We start from the raw sequence: 16880 nt of genomic DNA, 5'->3' as shown, positions 1-16880 counted from the left end.
ACTATTAACTACACAAAAACTTAAGTTCTAATTATACCTTTCAGGTTTGTATGCGGCTATTTGATGACAGTTCATAGGTCACTGTCCTGTTAGGATTGTAACTTCTGAACTGCAAGTAACAAAAGGATCTCCCAAAGCAAGGCAGTAACCCACTGAGCTGTCCACATAAACTACCGTTTATCTGCATTTCAAAACTACCAACCGACAAAGGATTGCTCCCCAGCAGGATAATTAATCACCAGAGTTATCTGGACATTTTTACTGTTGTCTTGCATACGTGTCAAAGTAAGGATTTGTCCCCTTCACCATGCCCCTATTCTACCTGCACGAGTAGGCGGGGGCACAGCCCACCCTTCTAAAAATGAGATGCGTGATTGGGGGGGGCTCTGTGAGAAAGAGCCCAGGCCCAATCAAGCAACTCCTAGAAGAAGAAAAATAACATTCAGAGGAACGTTTTAAATTTCAGTGGCCATTTTCTGTTGGCCTTCTTAATGTTGCTGCCAGTGGCGGCTAGTGACATTTGAAAGTGGCGAGGCGTAAAGTTAGGGATGACTTAAGTAGCAAGCGAGCACTGCACTTTCTTTTACTCTACTTTAGCCTTATTATTTTAAAGACTGTGTAGCTCCATCAAAAGGGTCCCATCACAGCCATTTCAACAGAATCACAATTACAACAGGAGTATGTGACCATTTTGTGATCTCTGCCGAGAGGACAAGGATGGATGGCCATGTATTCTGAACACGTTTTTGACTGACTGCAGGCACTATGAGAAACGTGTAGTGCCCTCAGTCTCCGCTCCAGAGCGCTCAATTGTGGCATAAACACATAGCGCTGCTGGTGCGACTCGATCCAAAGGACAGGTGCCTGGAATCTTGAGTGATCTGATTTATAAGGCGCAGTCTGCCACATTTCACGTTTAATGTTGCCATATTATTCGAGTGCTTTGCCTGAGCACCAGTAACATTACACAAGGAGAACACATTCAGTTTTGGTTTCCACACGCAGATCACAGACTATTCCACTTTTCACCGAGTGATTGGCTGTAATTAAATAAAGCGAGTCTGTTTAAACGTCATTTGCTACAGCAGAGTGGGCACAAACCACGGTTCTTAATTAAAAGAAAATACTCATGAAGATCTCAAGCATCTTCTGAAAATACACCACTTCCCACCTTGAGGAAAATTTCCTCACCGAATGTGGGTAAATAACTGCCTCCCAGTTTGCTTGGATGAGCACTGAATGTGCCCGATAACATCAATTTGGCATTAATTCTAAAATAGTAGAATACCTCACTTCAGCAAAGCCTGACATAAATCGTTGGGAGACCGGGCATTGCACATGCACCACTTCCAGTCACTGGAGAGTTTCTGAGTTTTAAGTGGAAGACAGGAATGGATCCTGGCCGAGGAAGGGCAAAACATGGCAAATAATGCCCCCCCCCAGGCGCAACAAGAGCCACATTTCTTGGGCTACCAAAAATGTCGGGGTGGGGCTGATTCTTCCAGCTATAGGCAGAGTGGAGATGCAGTTGCTCTAAGAAGGGGTGAAAAAACAACAAAGCCTCATTAACAAGTAAATGGTCTTTTAACCCCTTCGACGCGCATGACGGAGCGGTTCCGTCATGCACGTCGGTTGCGCTGTGCGCATAACGGAACCGCTCCGTCATGGCCCCGCCCGCGCACGGAACCTTCAGCATGGCGCGGAAATCCGCGCCGCGCTGATGGGGTTAAAGACCTGTGAAGTACTCGGGTGCGGCTGTGTGTGTGCCCAGGAAGCTGTCTCAGCTGCGCTGCCACACACACAGAGGGGGAGGGAGGGGGAGCGAGGGCCAAGGTTCATGTTTGGGTGGGCCAGGCTCATGTTGGGGTGGGCCTGGACCACCCGCTAGAACCGGGCCTGCAGGGCGGCGCAGGGGACAAGGCTTGACTGCTTTAGCAGGCAAAGCATTATGCAGTTTTAAAAGCCAGAATTACCAGCCGGTAAAATAAGGTCAGGTGTTCGAAAACTGGGTGCAGGAACACTGGCCGAGTTATGATAAGGCACAGCTGTACCACACTTGGAGATACTGCTCCACTTGACACGTCATCACGCCTCCACATCACTTACCTTTGGCCCTGCGCAGCAGCGGAAGGCACGCTTTAGTAACGCGGACGGTGCCCCACAAATTGACTTCTGCCACCTCCTTATAGGTCTCCATGCTCGTGAACTCCACTTCTCCAAAAGTGGAAATTCCGGCGTTGTTCACCACACCCCACAATCCTAAAACAAAACAAATATTGCTTAAAAATGCACTTACAGCAGTTACGCTACATGGCTATTTCTAAACACTTAAGGGCTTGTTTTATTTTCTTCAAATGCTGCATATCATGCAAACTAATTCTGCATATTGTTATAATGTGCAGCACACATTTGAAAGAAATGTTCACGTTTAGCAAATGAATTCTGTGCACACTGTGAAAGTACGATTTCAATTACCCACTTCGAATACTCCTGCTCACAGTGAAAGAATTTGACACAGGAAAAGATACATCTGCTTTTTTTCTAAGGGAATTTAATAATTCTGCAAGTTCTGCATAAAAATAATGATTTTATTTCAGTAATGTTAAGAAATCAATGGATTTAGCAACTTTCTTTAACAGTATAAAATGTGTACAAAAATGTCAATACAATAGACATATTGCGCACTGCATGCTTGTTTAGTCACAGAGCAAAATAATATTGTCGTCGCAATGAAAACGGTGTGGAAACCTGAATGAGAGATTGGTGTTAGACCTGGCATCCTTGTCGTGGTTTCCTCCCCTGACTTTTTGCCTTCAATCCTCCTGTTTTGCGGACTTCGTTTTTGCTGACTTTAGGACTCTGAGCACTTTACTGCTGCTAACAAGTGCTAATAATGTGCTTGTGCTCTATCCCTAAAACATGGTAGAATTGGCTTGTACACCCAATTGACATAGTTTACTCGTAAGTCCCTAGTAAACTTGTGCTATGTGTGCCCAAGGCCTGTAAATTAAATGCTACTCGTAGACCTGCAGCACTGATTGTGTCACCCACTCAAGTAGCCCTTTAAAAAGGTCTCAGGTCTGCTATTGTAGCCTCTGTGTGCAGTTTTAAAATGATATTTCGACCTGGCAAAAAAACCTTTCTGCCAGGCCCAAATCTTCCTTTATTATATGTATAAATCGCCCTTAGGGAGGCCCTGGACAGCCCACAGGACAGGGTGCAGTGTATTTAAAATGTAGGACATGTACTTTTGAGTTTTAAATGATCTGGCATTCGTTTTTCACTACTGCAAGACCTGCCTCTCCCATTAGACAACATTGGAGTTACATTATTACATTTAATAAGTGACTATTTCCAAATGGCAGCAGGTAACCAGTTCATGTTTGCAGTCTTTGGAATTGAAGTGGAAAATCCTCTCTCGGGGTAAATTACAATTTTGAAAAAGCCACTTTTAGAAAGATGGCATTTTACTGCCTTAGACCTTTAGTGCCTACAGTCTGTCTCTGGGTCACAGGACTAGGGGTAGTCGACAGCTGGGCTTTGTTTTATTCCTCCTAGACAGCCACCCACAATAGGGAGCTTAGGTGTAGCTGGATGGGACATCACTGGCAGGATGGGTGGGTGGAGCTGGGCACAACCCTTACACTTGAATAGGCTGTCTCCTGCCTCCACACAAAGGGCTGGATACCCCCTGTAGTTCGTCTGGTGCCAGGGCAGGGGAGGCAGAAACCTGTGCACTTCAAATGGAAACATCTAGAACCCTCTCCCACTTAACATGAGGTACCTGGTATAAATATTGGACCCAACTCTTCAGTAAACCTTTGGACCTGTGGAGTTTCTGCCCTGCTGGACTACTGCCTTGCTGGACTACTGCCTTGCTGGACTACTGCACTGCTGGACTGCTCTTTGGCATGATTGCTGAACTGCTACCCACCTGCCTGAGTCAGAGGGATTTGACCTGCACCTGAAACCAGGATTCCCCAAGTGATTCCAAGAGCTGGTCTACTGATCTCCGGTTCAGAGCCACAGTGACATAACAGGCTCCCAAACACCTGAGTCAGCACCCAGATCCAGTTGGAGCAAGCCTGTGAACCAAAGTGGTAACTCTCAGATCCTAGACCCTTGGTGTGTTCTCACAGAGCATGAATTGAAGTTCTTGAGTTCTTTGTGACGCAAATGTGCCAGTTGGCCCAAAAACCTAGTTGGTCACACAGCCCCCAATGCAAAGTTTCGTCCTCCTAACTCTTCGCAGCGGCGCTCTTCGCAGGCAGTCGATGCTGTAGTGCTAAGCTACTTGCTACCTGCTCGCGGTGACTACAAGATCTTTGCCCTACAGCGACGACCATTCGAGGCACCAGGCTTACTCTTTGTGCTACATCGATGACTGTCCGCAAGGCTCCATAGCGCCTCATGGCCCCCTCCTGCGCGAACAGGACTCTTAGCGCTGAATTGAGAAGGTAACTTTTCAGCTGGACTAACCTGCTCCCTGTATCCGACCCACACTCAATAGCAGATGGCCTGAACTTGCGACTTGCTCCCGATCTCGTGCGACCAGATAGCCGCGAGAGGCACTTTGGGCTTTTTGGAGCTACTTTCACTTAAAACCTTTACAATTGCCTATCTATAGTTATACTGATTGGATTTTTGTCATTTTGGTCTTGACTTATTAAATTGTGCTCAGTTTTTCAAATTTGGTGTGGGATTTGTTTTGTGTTGTCTTTTTACTTTAGGATATTTGAAGTGCTGCATACATTCTTAAAACATGGTCTCCAAGTTAAGCCTGGCTGCTGTGTGTCAAGCTACCAGAGGGTTGAGCACAGGTTAATTTAGGGTTTGCTTGTGCCTCACCCCGACAAGGATTGTAGTTGCTGCTTGAGTAGAGTTTAACCCCTCAACCAGTAACTCAATTTCTCATAATTGGTCAACAATCATAGGGGTTGCTGTTACTTCTGGACGACTAGTGATTACTCATCCTTGAAAGATCAGGAAAGGCTGGTGATTAAAGGTACCATGTGTCGATGACCTCTCCTAGGTGAGAAGACTGAATTAACACAAGGCCAACTCAGTCTGGTTTCTGAGGTTAGTAAATGGATACCATTAAACTGGGTAATAGTATCACAGGTTTCTGGTTTACAATACCTAGAAATGGCAAAGGTGTGCTATGAAGTGCTATATAAAGCAATCACTGGCAAAGCCAACTGGTCTGCCTTGGCATGCATGTGTGGAGAATGTTTTTTATTAGAAGCATTAGCCAAAAACCATTTACAAAAATAAAAAAAAAGAGTAAAAACTTTAGAAAAATAATGACCATTGCATATATTTTAATAGCCCTTAGAAGAGATGTAGAAGAGGTATAGCAACATTTTTTTTAGTTGTAATGCAGATCATAGTAAAGTATGAAGAATAGATATTATTGTCTTTCAAATACTGCAACCTGAAGACATAGTTTAAAGACACAAGGATGATTTTGAATAAAAAAGGTAAAAAATATTTTTTTAAAGGTAATATACACCATGGGGCATTGTCAGAACTTGATCTCCTCTGATTTAGGTCTAGGTCTTGTTAAAACATTCTCTCTCTTCTGTGCGATTTCCTATTTTCCAGGACATCTACACTTTTCAGTCTTGTTGAAGTAGTCCCAGGGCAGGCTGGGCTTCTTGGCCCAAACCATTGTGGCTAAGATCATTTAACACTGGTGTCCTTGAGCCCGTCCTACTATCGGTCTGAAAAACTGGAACAAATACAGCCCTTTCAGCACTTCACTCTCAGGGTAGCGAGGGCAACAGTTACAGGATTCTCAAGGAGTTAGTGGGGGGCACAAGCTCAGAACTAAACAATCAACAGTCAAAATATTGAATGTCCAGCTCAGTGCTTGTCTTTTTAGAAAAGAAAGTACTTTCTAATCTCATAACAATACTCAATACTGCACAATTCAGTTCAGTATTCCAGGTAGGGATCCTGTTCATGACTCTCTGGTGGCGCTCCACACCGTTACTACCTCTGTGCTGACTCCCACCTATGGGTCCACCATCAAGTAATGGTAAAAGTATGAACAACGCTAAGGTGCAAATGCTATCCCCCAACAAGTCAAATGTGGAATCAGTTCCCTCGTCTCCTCATGTTCTTACCTCTGGTGTTGTAGCAGGTACAAATTCAGTCTCCTGCTCCTTCATCCTTGACTAGCACAAACTTGGTGGTTTGATTTCACTGTAGACGGAGGTCTGGGTGATCGGGTGCAGTCACACAAAGGCCACCGATGAGGCTGAGCACAGTCGGTGTCTGTCTGTACACACCCACAGTAGTTGGTTGGTTGTCAATAGGCAGTCCTGGCTCCACGCTACAGGCACGTATAGAGCAGCTGCCGTTCCATACCAGCCAGGGAGGTCATCGAAGCAAATGCAACCCCCGAGTGGACTGATGTAAACATCACTGCAGTTGCAGCCTGATGTGCCAATGCAAATACCATGGCAATTCCAGCCCCAGCTGGGCCACAACGAAAATCAAGGCAGTTGACTTGGCCAATGTGTGGAATACGTAGACTTTTTGCAGCTCTGACATAAAAGTAAGGAGAGACCGGGGACCCTCTCCTCACTTTAGTGTCTGGATTTTCGCCCTACAGCCACATGAATGCAGGCAATTCACTTTCATTGTCTGGGAAAGCTATCCTCAGCCTCCATGTTGTGCCATGCTAATCCGGGGTATCCAAAATGAATGCCACTAGCTTCAGTACCCAGATTCATAACATACAATCTCTCAATCTCTCAATCTCTCTCTCAATCTCTCAATCTCTCAATCTCTCTCTCAATCTCTCAATCTCTCAATCTCTCTCTCAATCTCTCAATCTCTCAATCTCTCTCTCAATCTCTCAATCTCTCTCTCAATCTCTCAATCTCTCTCTCAATCTCTCTCTCAATCTCTCAATCTCTCTCTCTCAATCTCTCTCAATCTCTCTCAATCTCTCTCAATCTCTCTCAATCTCTCTCAATATCTCTCAATCTCTCTCAATATCTCTCAATATCTCTCAATATCTCTCAATCTCTCTCAATCTCTCTCAATCTCTCTCAATATCCCTCAATATCCCTCAATATCCCTCAATATCTCAAACAATCTCTCTCAATCTCAAACAATCTCTTTCAATCTCAAACAATCTCTTTCAATCTCAAACAATCTCTTTCAATCTCAAACAATCTCTCTCAATCTCAAACAATCTCTTTCAATCTCAAACAATCTCTTTCAATCTCAAACAATCTCTTTCAATCTCAAACAATCTCTTTCAATCTCAAACAATCTCTTTCAATCTCAAACAATCTCTTTCAATCTCAAACAATCTCTTTCAATCTCAAACAATCTCTCTCAATCTCAAACAATCTCTCTCAATCTCTCAATCTCTCTCTCAATCTCTCTCTCTCAATCTCTCAATCTCTCTCTCAATCTCTCTCTCAATCTCTCTCTCTCAATCTCTCTCTCAATCTCTCAATCTCCCTCTCAATCTCTCAATCTCCCTCTCAATCTCTCTCTCTCAATCTCTCTCAATCTCTCAATCTCTCTCTCAGTCTCTCAATCTCTCAATCTCTCTCAGTCTCTCTCAGTCTCTCAAGTCTCTCAATCTCTCTCAGTCTCTCAGTCTCTCAGTCTCTCAGTCTCTCAAGTCTCTCAAGTCTCTCAAGTCTCTCAAGTCTCTCAAGTCTCTCAAGTCTCTCAAGTCTCTCAAGTCTCTCAAGTCTCTCAAGTCTCTCAAGTCTCTCAAGTCTCTCAAGTCTCTCAAGTCTCTCAATCTCTCTCAGTCTCTCAATCTCTCTCAGTCTCTCAATCTCTCTCAGTCTCTCAATCTCTCTCAGTCTCTCAGTCTCTCTCAGTCTCTCAGTCTCTCAATCTCTCTCAATCTCTCTCAGTCTCTCAATCTCTCTCAATCTCTCTCAATCTCTCTCAGTCTCTCAATCTCTCTCAATCTCTCTCAGTCTCTCAATCTCTCTCAGTCTCTCAGTCTCTCTCAGTCTCTCAGTCTCTCAGTCTCTCTCAATCTCTCTCAGTCTCTCTCTCAATCTCTCTCAGTCAGTCTCTCAGTCTCTCTCAGTCTCTCAGTCTCTCAGTCTCTCTCAGTCTCTCAGTCTCTCAGTCTCTCTCAATCTCTCAATCTCTCTCAATCTCTCTCAATTTCTCTCAATCTCTCTCAGTCTCTCTCAGTCTCTCTCAGTCTCTCAATCTCTCTCAATCTCTCTCAGTCTCTCTCAATCTCTCTCAGTCTCTCTCAGTCTCTCTCAATCTCTCTCAGTCTCTCAATCTCTCTCAGTCTCTCTCAGTCGCTCTCAGTCTCTCTCAGTCTCTCTCAGTCGCTCTCAGTCGCTCTCAGTCGCTCTCAGTCTCTCAATCTCTCTCAGTCTCTCAGTCTCTCAATCTCTCTCAATCTCTCTCAGTCTCTCAGTCTCTCTCAGTCTCTCTCAGTCTCTCTCAGTCTCTCTCAGTCTCTCTCAATCTCTCTCAGTCTCTCTCAGTCTCTCTCAGTCTCTCTCAGTCTCTCTCAGTCTCTCTCAGTCTCTCTCAGTCTCTCTCAGTCTCTCAATCTCTCTCAGTCTCTCTCAGTCTCTCTCAGTCTCTCTCAGTCTCTCTCAATCTCTCTCAATCTCTCAGTCTCTCAATCTCTCTCAGTCTCTCAGTCTCTCAGTCTCTCTCAGTCTCTCAGTCTCTCAGTCTCTCTCAGTCTCTCAGTCTCTCAGTCTCTCAGTCTCTCTCAGTCGCTCTCAGTCTCTCTCAGTCTCTCTGTCGCTCTCAGTCGCTCTCAGTCGCTCTCAGTCGCTCTCAGTCGCTCTCAGTCGCTCTCAGTCGCTCTCAGTCTCTCAATCTCTCTCAGTCTCTCAATCTCTCTCAGTCTCTCAATCTCTCTCAGTCTCTCAATCTCTCTCAGTCTCTCAATCTCTCTCTCTCAGTCTCTCAATCTCTCTCTCTCAGTCTCTCAATCTCTCTGTCTCTCAATCTCTCTCAGTCTCTCAATCTCTCTCAGTCTCTCAATCTCTCTCAGTCTCTCAATCTCTCTCAGTCTCTCAATCTCTCTCAGTCTCTCAATCTCTCTCAGTCTCTCAATCTCTCTCAGTCTCTCAATCTCTCTCAGTCTCTCAATCTCTCTCAGTCTCTCAATCTCTCTCAGTCTCTCAATCTCTCTGTCTCTCAATCTCTCAGTCTCTCAATCTCTCAATCTCTCAATCTCTCTCAGTCTCTCAATCTCTCTCAGTCTCTCAATCTCTCAGTCTCTCAATCTCTCAGTCTCTCAGTCTCTCAATCTCTCTCAATCTCTCTCAGTCTCTCAATCTCTCTCAATCTCTCAATCTCTCAATCTCTCTCAGTCTCTCAATCTCTCTCAATCTCTCAGTCTCTCAATCTCTCAGTCTCTCTCAGTCTCTCTCAGTCTCTCAATCTCTCTGTCTCTCAATCTCTCTCAGTCTCTCAATCTCTCTCAGTCTCTCAATCTCTCTCAGTCTCTCAATCTCTCTCTCTCAATCTCTCTCTCTCAGTCTCTCAATCTCTGTCTCTCAATCTCTCTGTCTCTCAATCTCTCTCAGTCTCTCAATCTCTCTCAGTCTCTCAATCTCTCTCAGTCTCTCAATCTCTCTCAGTCTCTCAATCTCTCTCAGTCTCTCAATCTCTCTCAGTCTCTCAATCTCTCTCTCTCTCTCTCTCTCTCTCTCTCAATCTCTCTCAGTCTCTCAATCTCTCTCAGTCTCTCAATCTCTCTCAGTCTCTCAATCTCTCTCAGTCTCTCAATCTCTCTCAGTCTCTCAATCTCTCTCAGTCTCTCAATCTCTCAATCTCTCAATCTCTCTCAGTCTCTCAATCTCTCTCAGTCTCTCAGTCTCTCAATCTCTCAGTCTCTCAGTCTCTCAGTCTCTCAATCTCTCTCAATCTCTCTCAGTCTCTCAATCTCTCTCAATCTCTCAATCTCTCAATCTCTCTGTCTCTCAATCTCTCTCAGTCTCTCAATCTCTCAATCTCTCTCAGTCTCTCAATCTCTCTCAATCTCTCAGTCTCTCAATCTCTCAGTCTCTCTCAGTCTCTCAATCTCTCTCTCTCAGTCTCTCAGTCTCTCTCTCTCAGTCTCTCAATCTCTCTGTCTCTCAATCTCTCTGTCTCTCAATCTCTCTCAGTCTCTCAATCTCTCTCAGTCTCTCAATCTCTCTCAGTCTCTCAATCTCTCTCAGTCTCTCAATCTCTCTCAGTCTCTCAATCTCTCTCAGTCTCTCAATCTCTCTCAGTCTCTCAATCTCTCTCAGTCTCTCAATCTCTCAGTCTCTCAATCTCTCAATCTCTCTCAATCTCTCAATCTCTCAATCTCTCTCAATCTCTCAATCTCTCTCAGTCTCTCAATCTCTCTCAGTCTCTCAGTCTCTCAATCTCTCAGTCTCTCAGTCTCTCAATCTCTCTCAATCTCTCTCAGTCTCTCAATCTCTCTCAATCTCTCAATCTCTCAATCTCTCTGTCTCTCAATCTCTCTCAATCTCTCAATCTCTCTCAGTCTCTCAATCTCTCAGTCTCTCTCAGTCTCTCAATCTCTCTGTCTCTCAATCTCTCTCAGTCTCTCAATCTCTCTCAGTCTCTCAATCTCTCTCAGTCTCTCAATCTCTCTCTCTCAGTCTCTCAATCTCTCTGTCTCTCAATCTCTCTGTCTCTCAATCTCTCAATCTCTCAATCTCTCTCAGTCTCTCAATCTCTCTCAGTCTCTCAGTCTCTCAATCTCTCAGTCTCCCAGTCTCTCAATCTCTCTCAATCTCTCTCAGTCTCTCAATCTCTCAATCTCTCAATCTCTCTGTCTCTCAATCTCTCTCAGTCTCTCAATCTCTCAATCTCTCTCAGTCTCTCAATCTCTCAGTCTCTCTCAGTCTCTCAATCTCTCTCTCTCAGTCTCTCAGTCTCTCTCTCTCAGTCTCTCAATCTCTCTGTCTCTCAATCTCTCTGTCTCTCAATCTCTCTCAGTCTCTCAATCTCTCTCAGTCTCTCAATCTCTCTCAGTCTCTCAATCTCTCTCAGTCTCTCAATCTCTCTCAGTCTCTCAATCTCTCTCAGTCTCTCAATCTCTCTCAGTCTCTCAATCTCTCTCAGTCTCTCAATCTCTCAGTCTCTCAATCTCTCAATCTCTCTCAATCTCTCAATCTCTCAATCTCTCTCAATCTCTCAATCTCTCTCAGTCTCTCAATCTCTCTCAGTCTCTCAGTCTCTCAATCTCTCAGTCTCTCAGTCTCTCAATCTCTCTCAATCTCTCTCAGTCTCTCAATCTCTCTCAATCTCTCAATCTCTCAATCTCTCTGTCTCTCAATCTCTCTCAATCTCTCAATCTCTCTCAGTCTCTCAATCTCTCTCAGTCTCTCAATCTCTCTGTCTCTCAATCTCTCTCAGTCTCTCAATCTCTCTCAGTCTCTCAATCTCTCTCAGTCTCTCAATCTCTCTCTCTCAGTCTCTCAATCTCTCTGTCTCTCAATCTCTCTGTCTCTCAATCTCTCAATCTCTCAATCTCTCTCAGTCTCTCAATCTCTCTCAGTCTCTCAGTCTCTCAATCTCTCAGTCTCCCAGTCTCTCAATCTCTCTCAATCTCTCTCAGTCTCTCAATCTCTCTCAATCTCTCAATCTCTCAATCTCTCTGTCTCTCAATCTCTCTCAGTCTCTCAATCTCTCAATCTCTCTCAGTCTCTCAATCTCTCAGTCTCTCTCAGTCTCTCAATCTCTCTGTCTCTCAATCTCTCTCAGTCTCTCAATCTCTCTCAGTCTCTCAATCTCTCTCAGTCTCTCTCAGTCTCTCAGTCTCTCAATCTCTCAGTCTCTCAATCTCTCTCAATCTCTCTCAATCTCTCTCAATCTCTCTCAATCTCTCTCAGTCTCTCTCAGTCTCTCAATCTCTCTGTCTCTCAATCTCTCTCAGTCTCTCAATCTCTCTGTCTCTCAATCTCTCTCAGTCTCTCAATCTCTCTCAGTCTCTCAATCTCTCTCAGTCTCTCAATCTCTCTCTCTCAGTCTCTCAATCTCTCTGTCTCTCAATCTCTCTGTCTCTCAATCTCTCAATCTCTCAATCTCTCTCAGTCTCTCAATCTCTCTCAGTCTCTCAGTCTCTCAATCTCTCAGTCTCCCAGTCTCTCAATCTCTCTCAATCTCTCTCAGTCTCTCAATCTCTCTCAATCTCTCAATCTCTCAATCTCTCTGTCTCTCAATCTCTCTCAGTCTCTCAATCTCTCAATCTCTCTCAGTCTCTCAATCTCTCAGTCTCTCTCAGTCTCTCAATCTCTCTGTCTCTCAATCTCTCTCAGTCTCTCAATCTCTCTCAGTCTCTCAATCTCTCTCAGTCTCTCAATCTCTCTCTCTCAGTCTCTCAATCTCTCTGTCTCTCAATCTCTCAGTCTCTCAATCTCTCTCAGTCTCTCAATCTCTCTCAGTCTCTCAATCTCTCTCAGTCTCTCAATCTCTCTCAGTCTCTCAATCTCTCTCAGTCTCTCAATCTCTCTCTCTCTCTCTCTCTCAATCTCTCTATCTCTCTCAATCTCTCTATCTCTCTCAATCTCTCTCAGTCTCTCAATCTCTCTCAGTCTCTCAATCTCTCTCAGTCTCTCAATCTCTCTCAGTCTCTCAATCTCTCAATCTCTCAATCTCTCTCAGTCTCTCAATCTCTCTCAGTCTCTCAATCTCTCAGTCTCTCAATCTCTCAGTCTCTCAGTCTCTCAGTCTCTCAATCTCTCTCAATCTCTCTCAGTCTCTCAATCTCTCTCAGTCTCTCAATCTCTCTCAGTCTCTCAATCTCTCTCAGTCTCTCAATCTCTCAGTCTCTCAATCTCTCTCAGTCTCTCAATCTCTCAATCTCTCAATCTCTCAATCTCTCAATCTCTCAATCTCTCTGTCTCTCAATCTCTCAATCTCTCAATCTCTCTCAGTCTCTCAGTCTCTCAGTCTCTCAGTCTCTCAGTCTCTCAGTCTCTCAATCTCTCAATCTCTCAATCTCTCAATCTCTCAATCTCTCTGTCTCTCAATCTCTCAATCTCTCAATCTCTCTCAGTCTCTCAGTCTCTCAGTCTCTCAGTCTCTCAGTCTCTCAGTCTCTCAGTCTCTCAGTCTCTCTCAATCTCTCTCAATCTCTCTCAGTCTCTCAATCTCTCAGTCTCTCAATCTCTCAGTCTCTCAATCTCTCAGTCTCTCAATCTCTCAGTCTCTCAATCTCTCAGTCTCTCAGTCTCTCAGTCTCTCAATCTCTCAGTCTCTCAATCTCTCAGTCTCTCAATCTCTCAGTCTCTCAATCTCTCTCAGTCTCTCAATCTCTCTCAGTCTCTCAATCTCTCAGTCTCTCAATCTCTCAATCTCTCAATCTCTCTGTCTCTCAATCTCTCTCAGTCTCTCAATCTCTCAATCTCTCAATCTCTCAATCTCTCTGTCTCTCAATCTCTCTCAGTCTCTCAATCTCTCTCAATCTCTCTCAATCTCTCAGTCTCTCTCAATCTCTCTCAATCTCTCAGTCTCTCTCAGTCTCTCTCAGTCTCTCTCAGTCTCTCTCAGTCTCTCAATCTCTCAGTCTCTCAATCTCTCTCAGTCTCTCAATCTCTCTCAGTCTCTCAATCTCTCTCAGTCTCTCAATCTCTCTCAGTCTCTCAATCTCTCTCAGTCTCTCAATCTCACAATCTCTCAATCTCTCTCTCAATCTCTCTCTCAATCTCTCTCTCAATCTCTCTCAATCTCTCAATCTCTCTCAGAGTCTCTCTCAGAGTCTCTCTCAGTCTCTCTCAGTCTCTCTCAGTCTCTCTCAGTCTCTCTCAGTCTCTCTCAATCTCTCTCAATCTCTCTCAATCTCTCAATCTCTCTGTCTCTCAATCTCTCTCAGTCTCTCAATCTCTCTCAGTCTCTCTCAGTCTCTCTCAGTCTCTCTCAATCTCTCTCAATCTCTCTCAATCTCTCTCAATCTCTCTCAATCTCTCTCAGTCTCTCAATCTCTCTCAGTCTCTCAATCTCTCTCAGTCTCTCAATCTCTCTCAGTCTCTCAATCTCTCTCAGTCTCTCAATCTCTCTGTCTCTCAATCTCTCTCTCTCTCTCTCTCTCTCTCTCTCTCTCTCTCAATCTCTCTATCTCTCTCAATCTCTCTCAGTCTCTCAATCTCTCAATCTCTCAATCTCTCTCAGTCTCTCAATCTCTCAATCTCTCAATCTCTCTCAGTCTCTCAATCTCTCAGTCTCTCAATCTCTCAGTCTCTCAATCTCTCTCAGTCTCTCAATCTCTCAGTCTCTCTGTCTCTCAATCTCTCTGTCTCTCAATCTCTCTGTCTCTCAATCTCTCAATCTCTCAGTCTCTCAATCTCTCAATCTCTCAGTCTCTCAGTCTCTCAATCTCTCTCAGTCTCTCAATCTCTCAGTCTCTCAATCTCTCAGTCTCTCAATCTCTCAGTCTCTCAATCTCTCAGTCTCTCAATCTCTCAGTCTCTCAATCTCTCAGTCTCTCAATCTCTCAGTCTCTCAGTCTCTCAATCTCTCTCAGTCTCTCAATCTCTCTCAGTCTCTCAATCTCTCAGTCTCTCAATCTCTCAGTCTCTCAATCTCTCAATCTCTCTCAGTCTCTCAATCTCTCAATCTCTCTGTCTCTCAATCTCTCTGTCTCTCAATCTCTCAATCTCTCTGTCTCTCAATCTCTCAATCTCTCTGTCTCTCAGTCTCTCAATCTCTCAATCTCTCTCAATCTCTCTCAATCTCTCTCAATCTCTCTCAGTCTCTCTCAGTCTCTCTCAGTCTCTCTCAGTCTCTCTCAGTCTCTCAGTCTCTCAATCTCTCAGTCTCTCAATCTCTCAGTCTCTCAATCTCTCTCAGTCTCTCAGTCTCTCAGTCTCTCTCAGTCTCTCAATCTCTCTCAGTCTCTCAATCTCTCTCAGTCTCTCAATCTCTCTCAGTCTCTCAATCTCTCTCAGTCTCTCAATCTCTCTCAGTCTCTCAATCTCACAATCTCTCAATCTCTCTCAGAGTCTCTCTCAGTCTCTCTCAGAGTCTCTCTCAGTCTCTCTCAGTCTCTCTCAGTCTCTCTCAGTCTCTCTCAGTCTCTCTCAGTCTCTCTCAGTCTCTCTCAGTCTCTCTCAATCTCTCTCAATCTCTCAATCTCTCTGTCTCTCAATCTCTCTCAGTCTCTCAATCTCTCTCAGTCTCTCTCAGTCTCTCAATCTCTCTCAGTCTCTCAATCTCTCTCAGTCTCTCAATCTCTCTCAGTCTCTCAATCTCTCTCAGTCTCTCAATCTCTCTCAGTCTCTCAATCTCTCTCTCAATCTCTCTCAGTCTCTCAATCTCTCTCAGTCTCTCTCAGTCTCTCTCAGTCTCTCTCAGTCTCTCAGTCTCTCAGTCTCTCAGTCTCTCAGTCTCTCAGAGTCTCTCTCAGAGTCTCTCTCAGTCTCTCTCAGTCTCTCTCAGTCTCTCTCAGTCTCTCAATCTCTCTCAGTCTCTCAATCTCTCTCAGTCTCTCAATCTCTCTCAGTCTCTCAATCTCTCTCAGTCTCTCAATCTCTCTCAGTCTCTCAATCTCTCTCAGTCTCTCAATCTCTCTCAGTCTCTCAATCTCTCTCAGTCTCTCAATCTCTCTCTCAATCTCTCTCAGTCTCTCAATCTCTCTCAGTCTCTCTCAGTCTCTCTCAGTCTCTCAGTCTCTCAGTCTCTCAGTCTCTCAGTCTCTCAGAGTCTCTCTCAGAGTCTCTCTCAGTCTCTCTCAGTCTCTCTCAGTCTCTCTCAGTCTCTCAATCTCTCTCAGTCTCTCAATCTCTCTCAGTCTCTCAATCTCTCTCAGTCTCTCAATCTCTCTCAGTCTCTCTCAATCTCTCTCAGTCTCTCTCAGTCTCTCAATCTCTCTCAGTCTCTCAATCTCTCTCAGTCTCTCAATCTCTCAATCTCTCTCAATCTCTCTCAGTCTCTCAATCTCTCTCAGTCTCTCAATCTCTCAATCTCTCTCAATCTCTCTCAATCTCTCTCAATCTCTCTCAGTCTCTCTCAGTCTCTCTCAGTCTCTCAGTCTCTCAGTCTCTCAATCTCTCAATCTCTCTCAGTCTCTCTCAGTCTCTCAGTCTCTCAATCTCTCTCAGTCTCTCAATCTCTCTCAGTCTCTCAATCTCTCTCAGTCTCTCAATCTCTCTCAGTCTCTCTCAGTCTCTCTCAGTCTCTCTCAGTCTCTCAGTCTCTCAGTCTCTCAGAGTCTCTCTCAGAGTCTCTCTCAGAGTCTCTCTCAGTCTCTCTCAGTCTCTCTCAGTCTCTCTCAGTCTCTCTCAGTCTCTCTCAGTCTCTCTCAGTCTCTCTCAGTCTCTCTCAGTCTCTCTCAATCTCTCTCAGTCTCTCTCAGTCTCTCTCAGTCTCTCAATCTCTCTCAATCTCTCTCAGTCTCTCAGTCTCTCTCAGTCTCTCTCAGTCTCTCTCAGTCTCTCTCAGTCTCTCTCAGTCTCTCTCAGTCTCTCTCAGTCTCTCTCAGTCTCTCTCAGTCTCTCTCAGTCTCTCTCAGTCTCTCTCAGTCTCTCTCAGTCTCTCAATCTCTCTCAGTCTCAGTCTCTCTCAGTCTCTCTCAGTCTCTCTCAGTCTCTCTCAGTCTCTCTCAGTCTCTTTCAGTCTTTCAGTCTCTTTCAGTCTCTCTCAGTCTCTCTCAGTCTCTCTCAGTCTCTCAATCTCTCTGTCTCTCAATCTCTCTCAGTCTCTCTCAGTCTCTCAATCTCTCTCAGTCTCTCAATCTCTCAATCTCTCTCAATCTCTCTCAATCTCTCTCAGTCTCTCTCAGTCTCTCTCAGTCTCTCTCAGTCTCTCTCAGTCTCTCTCAGTCTCTCAGTCTCTCAATCTCTCTCAGTCTCTCAATCTCTCTCAGTCTCTCAATCTCTCTCAGTCTCTCAATCTCTCTCAGTCTCTCAATCTCTCTC

At 44.7% G+C, this 16880-nt stretch overlaps 1 protein-coding gene across 1 annotated transcript in view; it reads right to left on the bottom strand.

Moving 5' to 3' along the window:
* Positions 1-16880, bottom strand: part of BDH1 (3-hydroxybutyrate dehydrogenase 1) — a 96892-nt gene that overhangs the window by 16451 nt on the left and 63561 nt on the right. Inside the window, exon 6 of the mRNA XM_085635284.1 lies at positions 2107-2259. Within this exon, the coding sequence (XP_085491410.1) occupies positions 2107-2259 (153 nt within the window). The remainder of the gene's footprint in view (positions 1-2106; positions 2260-16880) is intronic.

This window comes from Triturus cristatus, chromosome 11 (assembly GCF_964204655.1).
Source record: "Triturus cristatus chromosome 11, aTriCri1.1, whole genome shotgun sequence".
Classification (NCBI taxonomy): Eukaryota; Metazoa; Chordata; class Amphibia; order Caudata; family Salamandridae; genus Triturus; species Triturus cristatus.
Note: the sequence above shows the minus strand (reverse complement) of the source record. Positions and strands in the feature narration are given on the sequence as shown.